At 33.8% G+C, this 20,559-nt stretch overlaps 1 protein-coding gene across 1 annotated transcript in view; it reads right to left on the bottom strand.

Moving 5' to 3' along the window:
- Positions 1–17,560, bottom strand: part of LOC149784866 (prenylcysteine oxidase 1-like) — a 28,579-nt gene extending 11,019 nt beyond the window's left edge. The window contains exons 1-3 of the mRNA XM_089978441.1: positions 17,146–17,560; positions 10,866–11,072; positions 4,384–4,564 (exon numbers count right to left, since the gene is read on the bottom strand). Of these exons, the coding sequence (XP_089834567.1) occupies positions 4,384–4,564; positions 10,866–11,072; positions 17,146–17,227 (470 nt within the window). The 5' untranslated portion in view covers positions 17,228–17,560. The remainder of the gene's footprint in view (positions 1–4,383; positions 4,565–10,865; positions 11,073–17,145) is intronic.
- Positions 17,561–20,559: the final 2,999 nt, after the last annotated feature.

Raw genomic sequence — 20,559 nt, 5'->3', positions numbered from 1 at the left:
TTTACCTAACATTTCCATATCTGTCTCTCCTTCTTTCTGCTCCACTCTGTTAGAGCTCTAGTGAAATAATAGTCTTTAAAAGATGTCACCGCTAGTTGTATATACATTAATCTCTTAACTCTGATCCTTATCTGTAAATGAATATTGTTCTGTGCTTTTCTGAAAGGGCATATACATAGCTAGCTTTGTCAGCCTGAGTAAGTTGGGAAATTGATCTTTATGACTGTTTTGTACAATTTTCCAGAAATCACAGATATTTTCTTTTGGATACATCTGCTCTAAAATAGAATTTTTCATTATTAAATATAAACGGTGTCAAAGTTTCACTTTTTTCAATCAGTTGTTTACTAAACCATTCTTATCTGTTCCATAATGCTGTATCACGGTATGCTTGTTCAGAGATAAATATTCAAATAAATAGCTTTACTTCATTAATTTCAGTTGTTATTTTAAAACTTGAATCTCTGTGTTCACAGACATACCTCTTTCATCACAAATGATTTCATGCTGAAGGATTCTTGTTTTGCCTGTATTAAGTGCCATTACACAAGCTTGGGGTTTTTCCCACAGCATGTGACCATGGAGCACTCTCTCCTGTTGCATGCAAATCAATAACCTTCTGGCAGAATTTGTATTTTGAAAAGCTCTCTGAAAACTATCTCATAATCCAAACTTGATATTTTTCGTCATGTAGCCACCTAAGTTGGAATCAGCATCCAGACATGTCGAAGCAAATGATTCCAATTTAAACCACTGCTACATCCGGGCTTCATACAAACGTTGGTTCAAAATGTACAAATGCGCAGTGGCCAGTTGTGGAAAACTTTCCATTACAGCGCACAAACTTAGTGAGAGATTGTGTTTTTGTTGTGTTTTTTTCCCTTTCATTTTATTAAATTCTGTAAAATGAAAACTATTTATTAATACCCTTTGGCTTTTTAAGGTACACAGTCAATAATGATGTTCCACTCAGTCACATTATCCTGACACCAGGCTGACCAGTCCTAACACTAATCTCTTAATGCCGTGCACCAAACGAGGCAACTATTAGGACCACTTTTATAAGTCTTTGATATAACTCTGCCTGGATTCCAACCAGTGAACATCATCCAAGATGGATGCTCTAACCACTAGTTACCACAGTGGTCATATAAACTAAGTAACAGAAAGAAGCAAAACCAACAAGTTTTATGAAACTAAAGAAATAAATTAGTTATCAATGTAATTTGAGAGGAACTTATAGTATCATGAAGTAAATCCCAAATAATCCTGATAAAGTTCTAGTGAAGTCCAAAAGAATGAAAAGTTTGGTATAAATTTAAAAAACCAGAAATGTAATGGTCTGCCAAGAATCTTGACGTTGTCAAAATGGTGTTGTCCAGAACTCCTTTAAATAATTCATGATAGTTCCAAAATAATATTTAAGTCCAAAAATTGAGCATACTCTATTTCCACTTAAAGCCTAAAAAAATGTTTTTTTCTCTCAAATATTATCTAAGAAAAACATAAAACCTCCATGTGACAGATCATACTCATTCTAATTTTTCATAATACCTATTCAGGTGACCTAACTCATCCAATAAGGATTAACTTAATTCTTCTAATATACCACCCAACCGATCTGTCCAATGGAAAAAAGGCAACCGACTTTACTAACAATTCTATTATTAGTAACTGTCAATATGTACACAAGTATCTATTTATAGATCCTATGCAATTCTGTGTTCTTTAATATCCCTAAAACAGACCCTAGTCATGCAGGCAAAATCTATGATAATCAATACAATTTACAGCCATTAATAAAAATTACAAAAATTAAATAAAATCATATAGCAGGAGTTACAAAAGAAAAATATAGATATATATAAGACATTACAAAGTTGTAGGAATAACATTAAAAATTAAATGTGCAGTGATTTCATTGGTTGTTGAAATAAAAAATTAGTGTTATTTTCAAGATCTATCATGTTGTAAGACTCCATTCCTTGCAAATCTAAGCCAACATTTGTCCACCAAAAACTAACAATTTGAGCAGTAGCATAGAGATTCTTTTAGAGAGTCTTAGTTATTCAACTCAGATCAGAAAGGGATATGAATGTAACCTAAAGATCCTGAAAAACGTTTTTAAGCACTTTTTCTGGAGAAAAAAAAAACATGGATCAAATAGGGCTATGTTTTTGATTGTTTGAAGTACTGAAAAAAAGGAAAAATCAAACAGAATGTGGGGCAGAATCATATGACCTACCACTTGCTGTTTAACCACCATATCTCTACAAAGAAGTAGACTAAAATACCTGCTCCTCCAGGAAACAATGAACTGAACTGAACAGGTTCCATACTGCAGCAACCAACTTTCATCTGAAACTGCAGTTCAGGCAAGGTTGACATGCTGTCTCTACCACTCACAAAGTACAACAAACAGATGGACCAGGCTGCCAAGACAAATTCATAAGATAAGAAAACTAGATGTTCTCTTAAAACTGCATAAAGTACCAAAAAGAAAGAACCACTTCATGATGGTTAATACATATAATATGGATAAAGGAAGGTCTCCAAAATTTTAGAATGGTTGGGACAGAAGGTCTTATTTGAAGAAATGGAGGGAAAAGAAGAGGGCAAAATCAAAAAAGAAAGGATAAAGGGACACTTGAAAGCATGTATCTGGTTATCTTTTAATGCCAACAAGATAAAGAGTTCACTTTGAAAGAATAACAGCCAGTAGATAAGAATAATGGTGACAACTAGAGTTAAATGTAACAATGATTGAGATAATTTGTCCTGCTTGTTACAAATCTATGTCGCTCACGGCTATAACTTTAAACAAGAGTCCCCTGAAGAGACTGTTGCTCTACTGGGCAAAAAGAATTTCCAGTAATTCTAGACAAGACCATTTCTTCCTTTGAACTGCTGATAGTTGAAACCATTTGATATTCTTCAGAGATAACAGGATTTTCAAATTAGATGCAGCGATGGACATCCTGCTATCAGATTGCTATCGTTTTCGTTTAGGATAAAGTGGACATCCTGGCTATCAGATTGGCATTTTTTTCATTTAGGATAAAGTGGATATTATTAAAAGTCATATCACAATAACCATCAATTCTGAGGTAATAGAGACAAGATTTTCATAATAGCCATGATGACTGGCACCATTTTCGTTAAGGACCAACTAGATATCATCTGAAGTATATTGGTAAAAACTAGATGTTATTAGAGCCATCCATTTGGATGCAGAGATAACAATATTTTCCAAATAATCACTATGGTAACCATGTTGAGGGTTAGTCATTTTCATTTAGGACCAATAAGACACCATAAAAATGCACCTGATAAAATACTCATGTCAAAATGGCTTTACCTTTAAGAAGAATAGCTAAAACTAGATTTTCATGATGGTCACATATTGAATAACAAATCAGCATCATTTGAATTTAAGATCAACAAAACATAAGCTGCCATTCAGTGAAAACCCCATGATGATATGACCATTCATTCTCGTTAAGTAGTGATAACAAGATTTTCAAGCTGGCCACAATGACAGCTAAATTAGACAAGAGTTTCAAAATGGCCGTCATAGTGACCATAGTGGATTGCAGATCAGCACTACTTTCATTTAATACTAACTAGATATCTGCCATACAAAGTCTTTTGGTGAAAACATCATTTTGACATGACCATCCATTTAGAAGGAGTTGCAATAACAAGATTTTCAAGATGACTGTCATGGTGGTCATCAGAACAAAAACATTTTCATTTAGTATGAACCAGACACAAAAAGAAGTCATTGGAAGATTCTGGTGAAAACGTATATTGATATGACTATCCATTCACAAGATGTTCATTCTCAAAACCATACATATGGTCAGATTAACACCATCAGGACCACTTCTAATAAGTCTTCTGGTGAAAACCCCATGTCAATATGACATTCCATTTAAGAGTAGCAATAATAAGATTTTCAAGTTGGTTACCATGGTGACCATACTGGATGTCACATCAGCACCAATTTTCATTTAATACCAACCAGATATTATATGAAGTCTTCTGGTGAAAACCCAATAAGACACGACTTTCCATCTAGAAGGACTATCAGTAATCTTTTCAATACACCCACTGAGGCAGCCTTATTTGATAGCAGATCAGAAAAACTTTTATATAAGCCAAACTAAACATCATAATTAGTCTTCTGGTGAAACCCCACACTGACATGATTTTCTGCTAAGGAGGAGAACTGATAACAAGATTTTTAAAACAGCATCAATTTCATCATAGAAGTCTTTTAGCAGCTTTTTAACAAACTAAAAAGTTACAGAAATAAACATTATCTTCCTAGTTCTACAAAAAGCTCAAAATGTTTAACGATTATTCCAGTAAGCTACTTACTTTTGCATAGGCTTCAAAACTTTTTCTTGCACCCAATTTTTGATATTTATGATGTCCAAGCCATAACGCCAGACAAGCTTCATGAGGGTTATTACAGACCAGTCACTGGTTGAAAACAGCATCTCATCTCCATTAAACAGTCCTAATGTACCAGAATCAGGTTTTGTATCCATACCAAGCCCTGATTAAAAGAAAAGGAATATCATTATTGTTTTTATTAGAGTAAATGTAACAACTCAGACATCTCTGTAGGCACTTTACACTAGGAGTCTTGCCTCTAAGTTGTCAGATATTGTAGATGGTTCATATAGCCCCAGGGCTTCTAAACATTTTCAACGAGTATTATGTTTCGTGTAATGAAAATTGAACTTGTTCCATTTGTTGCTTTGTTTATCATTGCATAAATCAGTATAATAGTGATAAAAAGAAAATATAATAATGAGTGCACCAGTACTGCCAAGTTCATAACTACCTGTTTTCATGCTGTTTGATCCACCCACATTTTATCCATTATTATTTATTTATTTATTCGTTATTTTGAAAAATACAGATACCAAAAACATTTTTAACTTAAAAAATTATGTTTTACTCACTGTTAATGTTTTATATTCCTTCAGAAAAATTCAAGGTTTTTCAACAAATTCAAGAAGGTTTAAAGGCAAACCAGTCCAGAAAGAAACAACTCGATCCATGTGTGTCCAGCATTGAGCAAAAATCAAACAAATTAAAAAATTGTAATAACTAATTATTATTATCGACTGGTTTCATTTTAAGTTCACTTATCTTCAAACAACAGTTGAATATGATTGGTTTGATTTGGTGTTTCAAGGCACAGCAATGTAACAATTTAACATGACAAAGGCTTATTTTGTTCATTTATTGTCAATCTGATATGTTTAATTCAACTATATGGTGAAAATGGACACCCAAAATATCCAATTTCAGGAGACTTCATGTGCAAGCCACGTATTTTCAAAACCTGTTTGATATAAAGTTCTAACTCCTACAGTCAAAATATGATACTCTGATTGCCTTGGATAAGTAAAAATCAGCAGTCTAGAAGTGAGACTAAAAGTTTGTTTTTCTTTTGTAACTTAATTTTAATTAAAGTATTTTTAATAGAACCGCTTGACGAAAATATACAATGATAAAACAACCAAGATACTCTGAGTCTTTGAGGGAATGAAGTTTGCACATTATATGTCTTATATTGGTCTTATTTTTACATACATTTTACAGAATTTTAACATTTATGTTTTATATTTTATCTTGTGCATGATTTAATATTTTTGGAATATTTATCTTCCTGCATTTTGATGCAATTTATTTATATATTTTTTGAACATCTGCTGGAACTACACAGCCACTTTTTTGCTGATGAGTCATAAAACCCTGTCAAAAACATGCATCAAAGTAAAGTTATCAAAAGCTGGGAATTTGAGCTTCAGCTTGAGTATTGAGCCAACACACATATATATATATATATATATATATATATATATATATATATATACACACACACACACACACACACAGAGTACACATTAATAACCAACAACATTTATAAATTATATTGTGTTAAAACAAGAACTCAGAAGAAAAAAAGTGTACAATGTGATAAAAATTCACCTGAATATGGACCAAAAATCAAACATAATATTTAGCACCTGTATTAAGAACCTACTCTATTTAAAATTCCTAACTGGATCGAAATCTTCAACATCCTGCTAAAACTTGAAACTGGCAACACTATGAAACTTTTGTCTTTTCTATGTACTCCATAAACATGGGAAGAAACTCTTGCCCACTGCATTCCCTTGACTATGACCTCACCTTTATTTCTATGTACTCCATAAACATGGGAAGAAACTCTTGCCCACTGCATTCCCTTGACTATGACCTCACCTTTATTTCTATGTACTCCATAAACATGGGAAGGAACTCTTGCCCACTGCATTCCCTTGACTACGACCTCATCGTTTTTTCTATGTACTCCATAAACATGGGAAGAAACTCTTGCCCATTGCATTCCCTTGACTACGACCTCATCATTTTTTCTATGTACTCCATAAACATGAGAAGAAACTCTTGCCAATTGCATTCCCTTGACTACGACCTCATAGTTTTTTCTATGTACTCCATAAACATGGGAAGAAACTCTTGCCCACTGCATTCCCTTGACTACAACCTCATTGTTTTTTTCTATGTACTCCATAAACATGGGAAGAAACTCTTGCCCACTGCATTCCCTTGATTACGACCTCATCGTTTTTTTCTATGTACTCCATAAACATGGGAAGAAACTCTTGCCCACTGCATTCCCTTGACTACGACCTCATCATTTTTTCTATGTACTCCATAAACATGGGAAGAAACTCTTGCCCATTGCATTACTTTGACTATGACCTCATAATTTTTTTTTTAAAGAAAGGTTTAAGCATGCTTATTTTTCTGACATTAATGAGATCAGAGAATTCATTCACAGAAGAAATCTCTTCACATACATGACATAAATCATAAATTTGGTTAATCAAAATCTTTTAGTTTTTTTAATGAATTAAAAAAAAGTGCTCAAGTAAATGACCCTTCTGAATGCTTTTCTGACAGTTTAGCTGTAAAATAAGAAAATGTGGACATTTATTTTGCAACTCTGTGAATATCTGGGATATTCCTGACATCTAAATCAAATTGTGTCAATATTTTAGATATCTGGAAAAAAATTGCTGAAAATTTTGCAATAAAAAACAATGTTTATTTTTGTTAAACCAATCATAGAAGTTGGGACCAAAAATATCCCAAACAACAGGAAACATACAATATATGTTAGATTTACATAACAATCATCAAAATTACCAATGGTAATTAACTGCAAGAGATGGCAATTATAATCTGAAAACTTTCATTCTGGTTACTGGAAAAAATTTCAATATTTATTCTTGAATCACCTAACTATAAAACCGTAAGACACATATTCAGTCACTGCTAAAATTTATTCTCCCAACTGCATCATAAAAATCATCAAATAAGTCGATAAATACTTTTCTATGTCCCAACTCTGTACATTTATCAATGTCCCAACTTTGTGCACTCTTCAATGTCCCAGCTATGTGATTCTGAATTTTAACTATCAGCCTTACTGCAATTATCATGGATGAATTGGTAACAAGCTAACCCAATTACATAATCAACCAAAGCCTTACTTGACTTGCATCAGGTCATGTGGTAGTGTCACTTGCAAAGGGAAACAACCAAACTGATTGCATTTTTAATCTATCCTTGATTTTATCCTGAAGAACAATGTGTTGAAATGACCACAGGGAATCCTAACATATATTTTGCATACAATGCCAATAAACAAAAATTTCAAAGAAAAGGAAAATTTCAAAATTCTGAGAAACAGTCACAACCTGGTTGTTCCAATTGTTTTTATGAAAACGAATTTCTTTTAGAATTCGTCAATAATATTTTTTACAAAAACATTTTTGTATAGGCAAAACACAAAGAATGTTCCATACAAATTTCCTTCTCTTGAACAGAGTTAGTCAAGAAGAATATTATTGCAACTCTTGCTAATGAGCAAAAAGTCTGAAGCTTTAAAACAAGCAGAATTTTTTGCTTGAAATAAGATACTGATTATATTTGATGTAAGATACTGATTATATTTGATGTAAGATACTGATTATATTTGATGTTTGATACTGATTACATCTGATGTAAGATACTGATTACATTTGATGTAAGATACTGATCATGATGTAAGATACTGATTATATTTGAAGTGAGATACTGATTATATCTGATGTAAGATACTGATTATATTTTTTAAGTGAGATACTGATTATATCTGATGTAAGATACTGATTACATTTGATGTAAGATACTGATTATGATGTAAGATACTGATTATATTTGAAGTAAGATACTGATTATATTTGATGTTTGATACTGATTATATTTTTTAAGTGAGATACTGATTATATCTGATGTAAGATACTGATTACATTTGATGTAAGATACTGATTATGATGTAAGATACTGATTATATTTGAAGTAAGATACTGATTATATTTTTTAAGTGAGATACTGATTATATCTGATGTAAGATACTGATTATATTTGATGTAAGATACTGATTATATTTGATGCAAGATACTGATTATATTTGAAGTGAGATACTGATTATATTTGAAGTGAGATACTGATTACATTTGATGTAAGATACTGATTATATTTGATGTAAGATACTGATTATATCTGAAGTTAGATACTGATTATAATGTAAGATACTGATTACATTTGATGTAAGATACTGATTATATCTGTTGTAAGATACTGATTACATCTGATGTAAGATACTGATTATAATGTAAGATACTGATTATATTTGAAGTAAGATACTGATTATATCTGTTGTAAGATACTGATTACATCTGATGTAAGATACTGATTATAATGTAAGATACTGATTATATTTGAAGTAAGATACTGATTATATCTGATGTAAGATACTGATTACATTTGATGTTTGATACTGATTATATCTGTTGTAAGATACTGATTACATCTGATGTAAGATACTGATTATAATGTAAGATACTGATTATATTTGAAGTGAGATACTGATTATATCTGTTGTAAGATACTGATTACATCTGATGTAAGATACTGATTATAAAGTAAGATACTGATTATATTTGAAGTAAGATACTGATTATATTTGAAGTAAGATACTGATTATATTTGAAGTAAGATACTGATTATATTTGATGTAAGATACTGATTACATTTGATGTAAGATACTGATTATGATGTAAGATACTGATTATATTTGAAGTGAGATACTGATTATATCTGTTGTAAGATACTGATTACATCTGATGTAAGATACTGATTATAATGTAAGATACTGATTATATTTGAAGTGAGATACTGATTATATCTGTTGTAAGATACTGATTACATCTGATGTAAGATACTGATTATAAAGTAAGATACTGATTATATTTGAAGTAAGATACTGATTATATTTGAAGTGAGATACTGATTATATCTGATGTAAGATACTGATTATATTTGAAGTGAGATACTGATTATATTTGAAGTAAGATACTGATTATATTTGAAGTGAGATACTGATTATATCTGATGTAAGATACTGATTATATCTGAAGTAAGATACTGATTATATTTGAAGTATGATGCTGATTATATCTGAAGTATGATGTTGATTATATATGAAGTATTCTATTATAATGTACATTTTATCACTAGAGATGATACTTTTTCAGAAAATTGTTTGACATTGACTGTTAGTTTATAAACACCAGGTGTTGATCTAAATTCTGACCTGGATTTAAAATTATTAAAGAAAGTTCTATTTTATTTTAAAATGATTGGTTGTTGTCAAGGTCATGATTGGTTGTTGTCAAGGTCATGATGGGACTACGTGGGTTAAGAAGAGGTTTTTTTTTTAATTCTGGGAATAAAATCACTAGTCTAATCAAGGTCATATTCTGTGTATGTGATATAAACATGTGACCTCCCCCCGTTTGATTTCGCAACTTGGGGGAATTTCGAAACTGCATCTTATGATACAATATAATATTTGTTCTGAGAGAGATTTCTCAGTTTTGGGCTTTTCATACTGATGTCAAGTTAATTTGTTGTAGCCAGATTTGAGCTATAATAATTCTTCAGATCAGTTGGATTTCAAAAGGATTAATTCTTTATTCTCTGGAAAATATTTTGAGGAGTGCTCACACAGAAATTCTGGAAAGACATTGCTTACAAATTTCATTTGGATTTCCAACACCTGATTGCCATTATTTGTATTTCTACAAGGAACTGTAGATAAGCACAGTACTCACTACAGCATATGTCATCGTCATCCTTCTTAGATTTTACAGCAGGATTCGAATTTGAAATTATTAGAACATTTATTACCAGGACTTTTGCAATTTAATTCGTGGATTATTTTTGGATTTGATTCTTGAACCCATAAGTTCTTCTCCTTTTTTTGATTTTTACAGAATTTACCAGGAAAATAAATTGTTTGTTATATTTTAGAAAGCACTCTTTCTGTGTTACTGTTTATTAAAGCATAAACACGTAACAATCTGTGTGTGAAGTTTCATGACAACTCTCCAAGTAGTTTAGGAATAGCAGTAACAAGCTTCTGCTAATAGATGGAAGTCAGACGACAGGCGATCCCATAAGCTTTTCTGTCTTCAGTGCAACTGAAAACACACCATAAATCAGTTTGGAATTCTTGTTAAAGGTACTTGTTTCTGTCATGTTGCTGGATTAATCACATTGTTTGCAAAACAAGTTATTAACATGCTGCCTAAGATTCTCAATCTTTTTTAAAATAATAATTAACAATATATTTTACCTTGAAAGTGACTGTGTAGAAATAATTTCATTATTAACCCATTTTCATTAAATGTTGCAATACAATTTACATTACTGTGAATATAGCACACCTAACATGTTAGTAAAGTTGACCATGTACATGTTTTGTGGGTGGATGACGGATCCTCCTGCATTATAATAATGGTCATCTATGTTGATAACTGCCAGTCTACCCCCAACAGCTTTCCTCTCAAATACATCAATCTGTGCAGAATCACCAAACAACTCTCGCAGAAAATAGGCAGCCGATGTTCCACCAACTCCTGCTCCAACAATACCTGAACAAAAGAAGGAAAACTATGTCACAAATGATATAAAAATGTGATGGATTTTAAGAAAACTGGCTTGAAAAAAACCAAGCTTGAATTATGAAACAACTAATTACTACTCTGAGTTTTTTCAAAAATAATTTTTCATATTGCTGTGCTTTAAACTTTTATATTTCACTCTGGTAGACTACAAACAAAAAGTTGTCAAAGACATGGTTCACATGTTATGCATACTTTAGATATATTTGTTCCACATATTAAAAACATAAAGTACATAAAAATGTAGTGTTCTCCACATGACCTGTTACATTTGGTTTGGTTCTGTGAGTTTAATGCAAATTTTTCAGCACATGATAGGCTACACATGGCAGCCAGTATATTTGTATCCAGGAAGAACCTTTGTAAACTCCAGCAAGAACTACCAGAACAACGGAAGTTACTAGCAGGCTTTCTCACATTGGCTGAGCTGAGCCTTGAACCTGGGTGGATAGTGGCAAGAGATCTGTTGACCGATCGGCCACCCTTAGCTTCAGGATAGTGGGGCAGATATCATAAGTAATCATCATTCTATCAAACCACACATATATGTTTTAATGTAATGAGCCCATACTGCTATGTATTTTCAACAGTATGAAGAGATGTAGCGGCCTGGACTTGATTATCTAATGCTTCCATTACAGTAAATCATTTTAGTGCTTGATTTTGTTTTAATTTACCAGAAAGGAAATGATCATGGGGTAATCACCATGGTACTAAACATCCAACAATTTATACTTCCAAATCTGCATATATATCCCAATGTTAAATTAACAGATAAATAATCAATAGGTGCTGAGATTAAAGTCCACACAGACGGATCAAAAAGCAAGAAAGTAAAATCACTTGTAATGGAGAGACTATGAAAAATGGCATACGTTATCATCCAAAGCAAATTAAAGATTGCTGTTGTTGTTGTTATAGGGTTAAACGCCATTTTTCAGCACAAGATAGGCTATACATGGCAGCCAGTGTTAATGGTGGAGGAAGAACCTGGGAAAACCCCGGAAAGAAGCAACAACCCATGAGACGCTACCGGCAAGCTTTCTCACATATCCACATTGGCCGAGCCTGAGACTCGAACCTATGCAGACAGCGGTGAGATGGCAGTGATCTGTGACAGAGAGCGCTTTAGACCACTCGGCCAATCGGGGCCCCCAAATTAAAGATTGCAGAATTTTATTAGAAAATAAGAGTATCTGAAATAAGATATGGCTATCAATGGATAATAATAACTTTTGTAGACAGGGATGGTTTGCAGATCATCATTGTAGAAGTCCAACCATTTTGCACTGCTGATAAATCAAACAGGAATCACTATTCAATATAACTGAGTTGCTAAAAACATTTTGCTTTGTGCCAAATGTACTATAAAAGTAGTGTTTTTGAATGTATTGAAAGATTTTGTTTTGCAAATACTTAAAATGTAATACACTGCATATTTCTTATTTTATTTTCACATGCTTCCATCTTGCTATATCTTCGCTTGCCAAGGTTCTGATATGTTAACTTTATTTACGCCTTGTCATATCAAGCAGATATTTTAATGTCTAGCGACATCTATTGGATTTCATGAGTTGCCTCCCTTAATGTTTTTTTCTGTGGATCTCCATACAGTATCAGAATTTTCTCTGCATATGCATGTATGCAATATATATATATATATATATATATATATATATATACACACACACACACACATATATACATATAGGGGGCCCCGAGTGGCCGAGTGGTCTAAAGCGCTCTTCGTTACGGATCACTGCCATCTCACCTCTGTCTGCGGCGGTTCGAGTCTAAGATTCAGCCAATGTGGGCATGTGAGAAAGCTTGCCAGTAGCTTTTCGTGGGTCGGTGGTTCTTTCCGGGGTTTTCCGGGTTCTTCCTCCACCGTTAATACTGGCCGCCATGTATAGCCTATCGTGCTGAAAAATGGCGTCAAACCCCACAACAACAACAACGTATATACATATATATATACACACACACATACGTATGTACAAGTCCCTGATAGATAAAGATTTAGTGAGAAAGCAAGATTGCACAGGTAGTTAATCACAAAGATACTGAAAATGCAGCATACTGCAATGATATTTGTGTGTTTATCACATATATGTACAGTATAACTGTACAGATTGCAAGAGAGAAAGAGAGCATCTTATGAAAATATGAAAACGTGAAGCAAATAATATCTAACCAATACACATCATTATGTGTACATAGTTACATATGTAAAAAAACATAAATTTGCAGCCCTATATATGAAGTGCTGTAATGAAGCTAGAAAGTCTGTGGTCATATTAAGAAAACCGGTTTAAAAAATAGTGGCATGTGTAGCACAATTTTGTTCTGATCAGTATACCAATTCAGATGGAGAAACGGATCTCATTCATCCTTGTACAGTGTGACCCTGCTATAGCACGCTCTGTTATAACACAAATTCGGATATAAAATAGTCGTGGCGTGGCTCCCGTTTTGTTCTTAACAGTATACCAATTCAGATGGAGAAAAGGATCTTATTCATCCATGAAGCTACTTGAATGCTTCAGTACAGCATCTAGGATATTATTTTACTGGCAACAATGAAATTAAGCATTATTTTGGCCACATGACTTCATATGAACACATTAGAAACAATTACATTGTAATTACAAACAGCATAAACAGTTAATTAACTGCCACTAGAGCAATTTCTTTTTTCTATTTGTCCACTTTCACCAGAGTAACTCCTGCACTATCCCAAGCATGATTTTACAACCATCCTCCATTTTACAACCATCCTGTCATCCTCCATTCCATGACTTTTAACTTCATATGATTCTATACCATAAAGTGACTCTCCACCATAAAGTGATCCAGGTTCTGTGAGGGGATCCATTCCATTATATCGCTAAACTGCAGTCTTGCACTTGCTACCAAATGATGTAGAGTTGCAATTGGAAAAAACATATTCGATAATGACTTAACACGACATGGAAAAGCTAATTTCTCTGACAAACAAAAAAAAATGTGGCACTATTATTCTAAAGACAGTATATGACAAAATATAAGTGTTTCAACCATAGCGGAAGGATTTAAAGAATGATTCATAAAATTGTGCTTAATGATGCTTATCAAAATACACTCATATGTAATTTGTCCTTAAATCATAAGTATAAGGCATCAACAAGTCAACTAACACAGAGTTTTCAATAGATGCATACCCTCGGGTTTTGACACATGTTATTTAAAAACTACCCATTTTTGAAACGCAGAAATTTCAACTTGAGCGTCTTTTTGAAGCACGTAGATTTGGGCTAAAAGATTAATCTTAATTACCCTTCCTTTGCTTCCAACTCATTTTCTTACCAACAGTGAGCTGTCCATAAAAAATATACTAATGAAGGCACTGATTGACATCTGCTCAACAATAGTTTAGACCTTGACAGCCAATAATATTGCGACAATGGAAGATATACACAAACTGGGCGGAGGTAACAACAGTTCACTGAAGTCTGGCTTAGATTCAGCTGACTTGTGTTGGATTATTTTGAGATTATGTTCGAAGTTGATGAGAGAAAGAGGAAACAATTATGACCAGAATGGACTGACTGCCTTGGTATGTTTGGACATCAAATTATAATCAACTGGTCAGAACTAGAGCATATCATTATGGTGACTAACAAAGCCAGTTGTCAACGGAAGTGGACCAACTTTAATTGTTTTATTGGCAAGTTGCTATATTTATCGGGATGTTTAAAAGTTTGGAATCATTTATGTCTTCACTGGATTCATTTCTGATTTAGTATTGGCATTTGTTTGATTGCGTTTAAAATTATAATCTGTTAGACAAAACAGGAATATATGGTTTCTCAATAAGCCAGTTTCTGGCGTGGGATTGTGTTTTATTGGCGATAAATTTGCCTAAATCGGCAAAACATTTAAAACCTTGAACATTTTAATTACTGGATCATTCAGAAAAAAACTGAAAGGACAGAACACTCAGTGCATACATCTGAACTCTGAACATTAAAATCATAATCGTGCAAAGAAGTATATTTTCTTTTCTGTCTCTGTTCCTGAAACGACCTGGCAGTGATGAATTTTCTGACCCTGAGACTCGAAAGAAATATAAAGAGTCTGCTCTAAGGAAAAGAAGAGTAAATCTCCAAAATTTGTTAGAAAATTTAAGTACAAGTGGAAAAATGAACTGACAATTCTGTGATGTACATCAGTGATATCTGAATAATATAAAACTTTCACAGTTGTATGGGTATATACTTTCATATAAAATTATTTGAGCAGATGATAACAGAATATGTTGAAAAGTTGAAAATATAATAAAGTATAAAACAATCATATGCAAAGTAACACATAGTGACATATAGTTAGAAAAACACTTTTACAAAAATGAGATTGTATATTTCTAACAAAATAATGTACAGGTATTTCTCATTCAGCACGAGACAATAAAACTTAAACATTATTTCCAACCAATAATGAGGAATCACAGCTATGGGCTCATGACTGCACAAAAGAACCCTCAAGATTTTAGTTTTGACTCCTGAGATTTTGGGGTCAAGGGTCAAATGACTCTTCAGTTTGGAAATATATTGAGAACCCTGTAACACCCGTCTTAACCTCCTTATCTTCTAACCAATGAAAATTCATATTATCCTTTTACAATCACTTGATTTTCATTTGGTCAAAATGGGTTAAATAAAATAAGTTTGTTGAAATAAAAACAAATTTTTATTAATACAAACTAAAACAAATGAGTAAATCAAGAGATGCAGTCAAGGCCATATTGGGGGAAGGGGTCCATAAACCTACCCCAGGCTAAAAGTAAACCAACAAAAAAAATGTACACACACCTAGTTATTTAAAACTTGACCATCGTATTATTCTTATGCATGATTACTGGGTATTATGCACAGCACACTTTGAGTAAACAGACACATAGACTTTTGCCTTGGTTCCCTTTCCAGGAATGTCTATCGATCTATAAATATGTTGTTAGTCACACTTGACTATTAAACAATTGGTGGTGCATTGTCAAAGATAAAGCAAAGATGGAAGTGATAGGACAGTCAGAAGAGTAATGATAGGAAAGGCATAAATAAGCAAAAGAGTGTCAGGGTATGTTTTCATCCGATCTTACTCACACCGATCCAGCTACCATAGCAGCGATGAGATAATGAACCTCAACCAGCATAGTCCTGAGAATCACTTCGTCTTACTTGTAGCTGACTAGTTCATTAGAATGTGATTTTGGATAGTTCCTGCTTGCAAAATACCAATTCAGGAGCTTCTGCAATTATTGATGGCACTTTGTTCCAAGTACCTATTGTACGTGGGATGAAGCTGTACTTGAAACAATTTGTTGATGCTGACTTTAATTGGAACTTATTCCTGTGGTTTGTCATAGTTTGGCTATACGCTATGGTCAAGTATTTGTCCACTAGATTGTTCATTACCTTGCACAACATATCAGCAGGACCTTGGTTCGCCTGGATTTGAGTGATTCCCACTGGAGATGGTTTAACACTGTACTGAAACTGCTAGTATTATGGTATCTATTTGTGGTGAATCTAGAAGCACTCCTCTGAACCATCTATATCTTATTTATTACATCTTTATTAATGTGGCTTCTACTCAAGACATGGTAGTACAAGCGTGAAATATGCTGTACTTTTTACGTCATTATTGTCAGGACCCTTTTTTAAAAAATTACCCCCACCCCACCCTCTGAACTGATCTGGACCTGCCGGTGAAGACTGTCTATGGTGGTGGATTATGTGACTATTCTGGGCGATTTGGTGGAGGGGATATTTAAGGAAAATTAACAGGATTTCAAGACGTAAGCGTACAAGATTTGCTCTGAAAACGAATCTTCAGCTATTAAACCACAAGACATATACATGCGGTGATAATCAACAACGTAAGATGTAGCACGAAATACGATTATGAAGATGCTTGCGACTACCGCAAATTTAGGCATAACGCGAAATTAAGAACGGGAAACCACGCTACGTAAAACATACAGTGAACACTTTTGAATTATTACCTATCCTTGGGACTCCTTCACTGACACCAATTCTAAAAAAGCCTACAATAATCAGGCATACTGCAGACCAATTGCGAATCATAGCTTCGGCGGGTTATATAACAATATTAAAGAAACACTTCGAAACGCCGGTCTGCTTGAGTCAATGTAGCTTGGTTCCCTGACTATTGGGACCACTGCCATGTACATTAGTAAGACAGGGGACCGGTCTAAAGTCCAAAGATAGAACTCAGGTTATACTTATTCCTTCCGGTTCAGGAATATAAGCCCAATCTATTTTTTAGAGCATTTGTTCCACTCTCATTTTCATCGTGATTCACGAACTTCATTTAGGCATTTTTTATATTGGTTAAAGGTAACTGGTTGTTCTTTGGAATATGAGGATTATGGTGTGTATTTCGGCGACAGTGCACAGTGAGTAATGAGGCAATGATGTTGATCCGGAAGTGAAATATGTGACCCATTCTACGGTGTTTTGGTTACAGTCCAGGCTCTCTCTCTCTCTCTCTCTCTCTAAAAGAAAATAAATAATAATATGCCGGATAATTTATGACAAGATTTTCACCATGAGTTCATCTTAAAAGATACTTTAGGTTAACATATGATTTATAAGGATTTGGACACAATGTAAAGTACAGTACCACGAAACAAATTATGATCACAGTCGAACAAAACCCTTGGGCGACAAACTGGAATTGCGCTATAATTTGGAATCCCGAATTGTTACACTAATTCTGAAATAATTGCAAGTACTTGCAAAGCTATTCTAGTTTATCGGATCTCCGGGGTTAGTTCAATGCTGTCACTAGAAGCACCGAACTACGCTCAAAAAACCGAAATGCACCGAAATATGCAAGTACTTATATGTTTCCGTGTATATATCCATGCACACATTGAGCAGCAGAGGGGGGAAACAGACCTTTGCCTGAAAGGCGTCGAAACGTCGAAAATAAACCTTCCTACGAACGATTGAAAAAAAAGCGTCGACAGATTTTAAAAAAGCGTCGACACTTTACTGAAAAAAATCTCTGGAATTTTTCTAATTAATATTACTCCATTGTCGTTGGTGATTTTTTCTAGTTTATTATGCATGTTGTTTACGCAATTACGCCTTCACTGAGGTCATCACCCCCTCTGCTGCTATAATTAAATCATTATTTTATAATAAAATGGTACATCCGGAATCTCATACTGCAAGAATAGCTCGAGAACGATTAGAAGCAATCAAAAAATTTCTTCCTGTTAGAGATTCATTCAGAAAAAATCTACAAGCGCAGCAAGAAGCACAAATTGAGTACGAAGAAGACACTAAAAAACTGTTTAAACCCGTTACTGCAGCTACTGAGAAAGTTACAACAGTCATCAAGGAAGTTCTTCTTCCGGTATCAAAACAAACAGCAGAACAAACCGAAAAAATAGCAGCGAGAACTAAAAAAACAAAGAAGATTTTACGAGATCTTCCACCTGACATAGCCAGGGAAATAGCTGCAGCTCAACCTCCACATGTCGGTGAAGAAATACTTGAAGGCACTGGAAAACTTCGTACTGAAGTCGCCGACGTGAGAAAAGAACTTGCATCTGAATCCAAACCAGCAGGAGAAAACTTAAAATTGATTGCAAGATTTAACGAAGGAATTGTTGAAGATATTAGAAATATTGAAAAAGAAAAATTACCTGAAATGATATTATCTGGTATATTTAATAAACCTGGTATTTTAAAAACTGGTCATGAAAAAGTAAATGATGATAATTTTATTAAATGGATATATCGCGTATATTACAACAAAAAACAAGCTAGAGGTCCAGAATACGAAAGTCTTCATGAAGAAGTAAAAAGACTTTATAAAGAGAGAATAAAACAACTAAAACAGGAACAACTCTCTCAGTATCAACTTCCTCCACCTCTGCAACAGATGGAACAACAACAGTCTTCTTTGCCGAAACTTAAAGAGAAGTATCTTAAAAGAGCAAAAAAATCCTCATCTAAAGACACAGAGACAACAGAGGAAAGAGATCCTGACGATGATCCTCCTGGCGCTGTAGGAAGTGGTTTTTTGACTGCATCAGGAGAAAATAATTTTGTTTGTCCTGATAATATCCTCAATGATGTATCACGGTTAGAAGTTCTTATGGGGGGAAACGTGAGTAGTTAAGTGGGATACCCTACGTACAATGGGAATTAGCATTACAGGGACCCCTGGGACACTCTACGTACAATGGAAATTTAACATGGCGAAAAATCGTGGGACACTCTACGTACAAGGGGAATTTAACATGGCGAAAAATCGTGGGTCACTCTACGTACAAGGGGAATTTAACATGGGGGAATAGAGTTTGGGTTTGTTTAGGGACAAGGGGAATTGAACATGGGATTTTTTTTTTTTTTTTTTTAAATTTTTTTTAAATTTAAATTTAAATTTAGGCAATTGAAAGGCTATCTCTTTTCGAGAAATATGGCTGGCCCTGAAAAGGGCCTTTGGGTTTTCTTCTGCTTCTAGTTTCTTCTTTTTCTCCACCAAGTTCTTATTTTATCTCCAACACTCTTTCTCTTCTTTTCTTTCTTTTTTTTCTCCTGCTCTTCTTTCTTCTTCTCTTCCTCCTCTTCTTTCTTCCTCTTCTCATTTTCTTCTTCTTTTTCAATCTTTTCGTTCCATTTGCTTATTCTTATTCTTTCCTCTTCATCCTCCTTCTCCTCCTTTATCTCTTTCATGACACCACTAATCTTGTCCTTTACCTTTTTTAAGTTATTAATTTCCATCTTTACACGATGGGGACTATAGGAATAATGGTCTTCAACCAGTCTTATCAACATCTGCTCCATCATTCCTAAGTTGTCTAAAACGTCTTGTAATGTTTGTATTTTGTCCATTTGGTTAGAAGCCATCTTCTTTTTTATTCTTTGCAGAATGGTTTGAACGACGAATACTGTGGGTTCTTATACTTAAAGCGCGTACGTGAAGGAAAAACATCCCCCTAAAACGTAAAATTGATCTTACCTAGATCATGACCAAACAACGCGCGGACGTGAAGGAAAACATCCCCTACTTTTTCATTTCATATAATAAAACCCAAACTATACTCTCCACATACGCTAAGAAACAATAAACAAATCCATAATCTACTATCCACACAATCGTACGTGAGCGGGTACAAACACAAACACACAAACACAAACACACAAACACATACGCTAAGAAACAATAAACAAAATCCATAATCTACTATCCTCACAATCGTACGTGAGCGCTTACAAAACCCAAACTATACTCTCCACATACGCTAAGAAACAATAAACAAATCCATAATCTACTATCCACGCAATCGTACGTGAGCGGGTACAAACACAAACACACAAACACATACGCTAAGAAACAATAAACAAAATCCATAATCTACTATCCTCACAATCTTACG

The sequence above is a fragment of the Sinohyriopsis cumingii genome, chromosome 13 (genome assembly GCF_028554795.1).
Source record: "Sinohyriopsis cumingii isolate HCF-2022 chromosome 13, ASM2855479v2, whole genome shotgun sequence".
Lineage (NCBI taxonomy): Eukaryota > Metazoa > Mollusca > Bivalvia > Unionida > Unionidae > Sinohyriopsis > Sinohyriopsis cumingii.
This window is presented reverse-complemented; position numbering and strand designations above follow the sequence as displayed.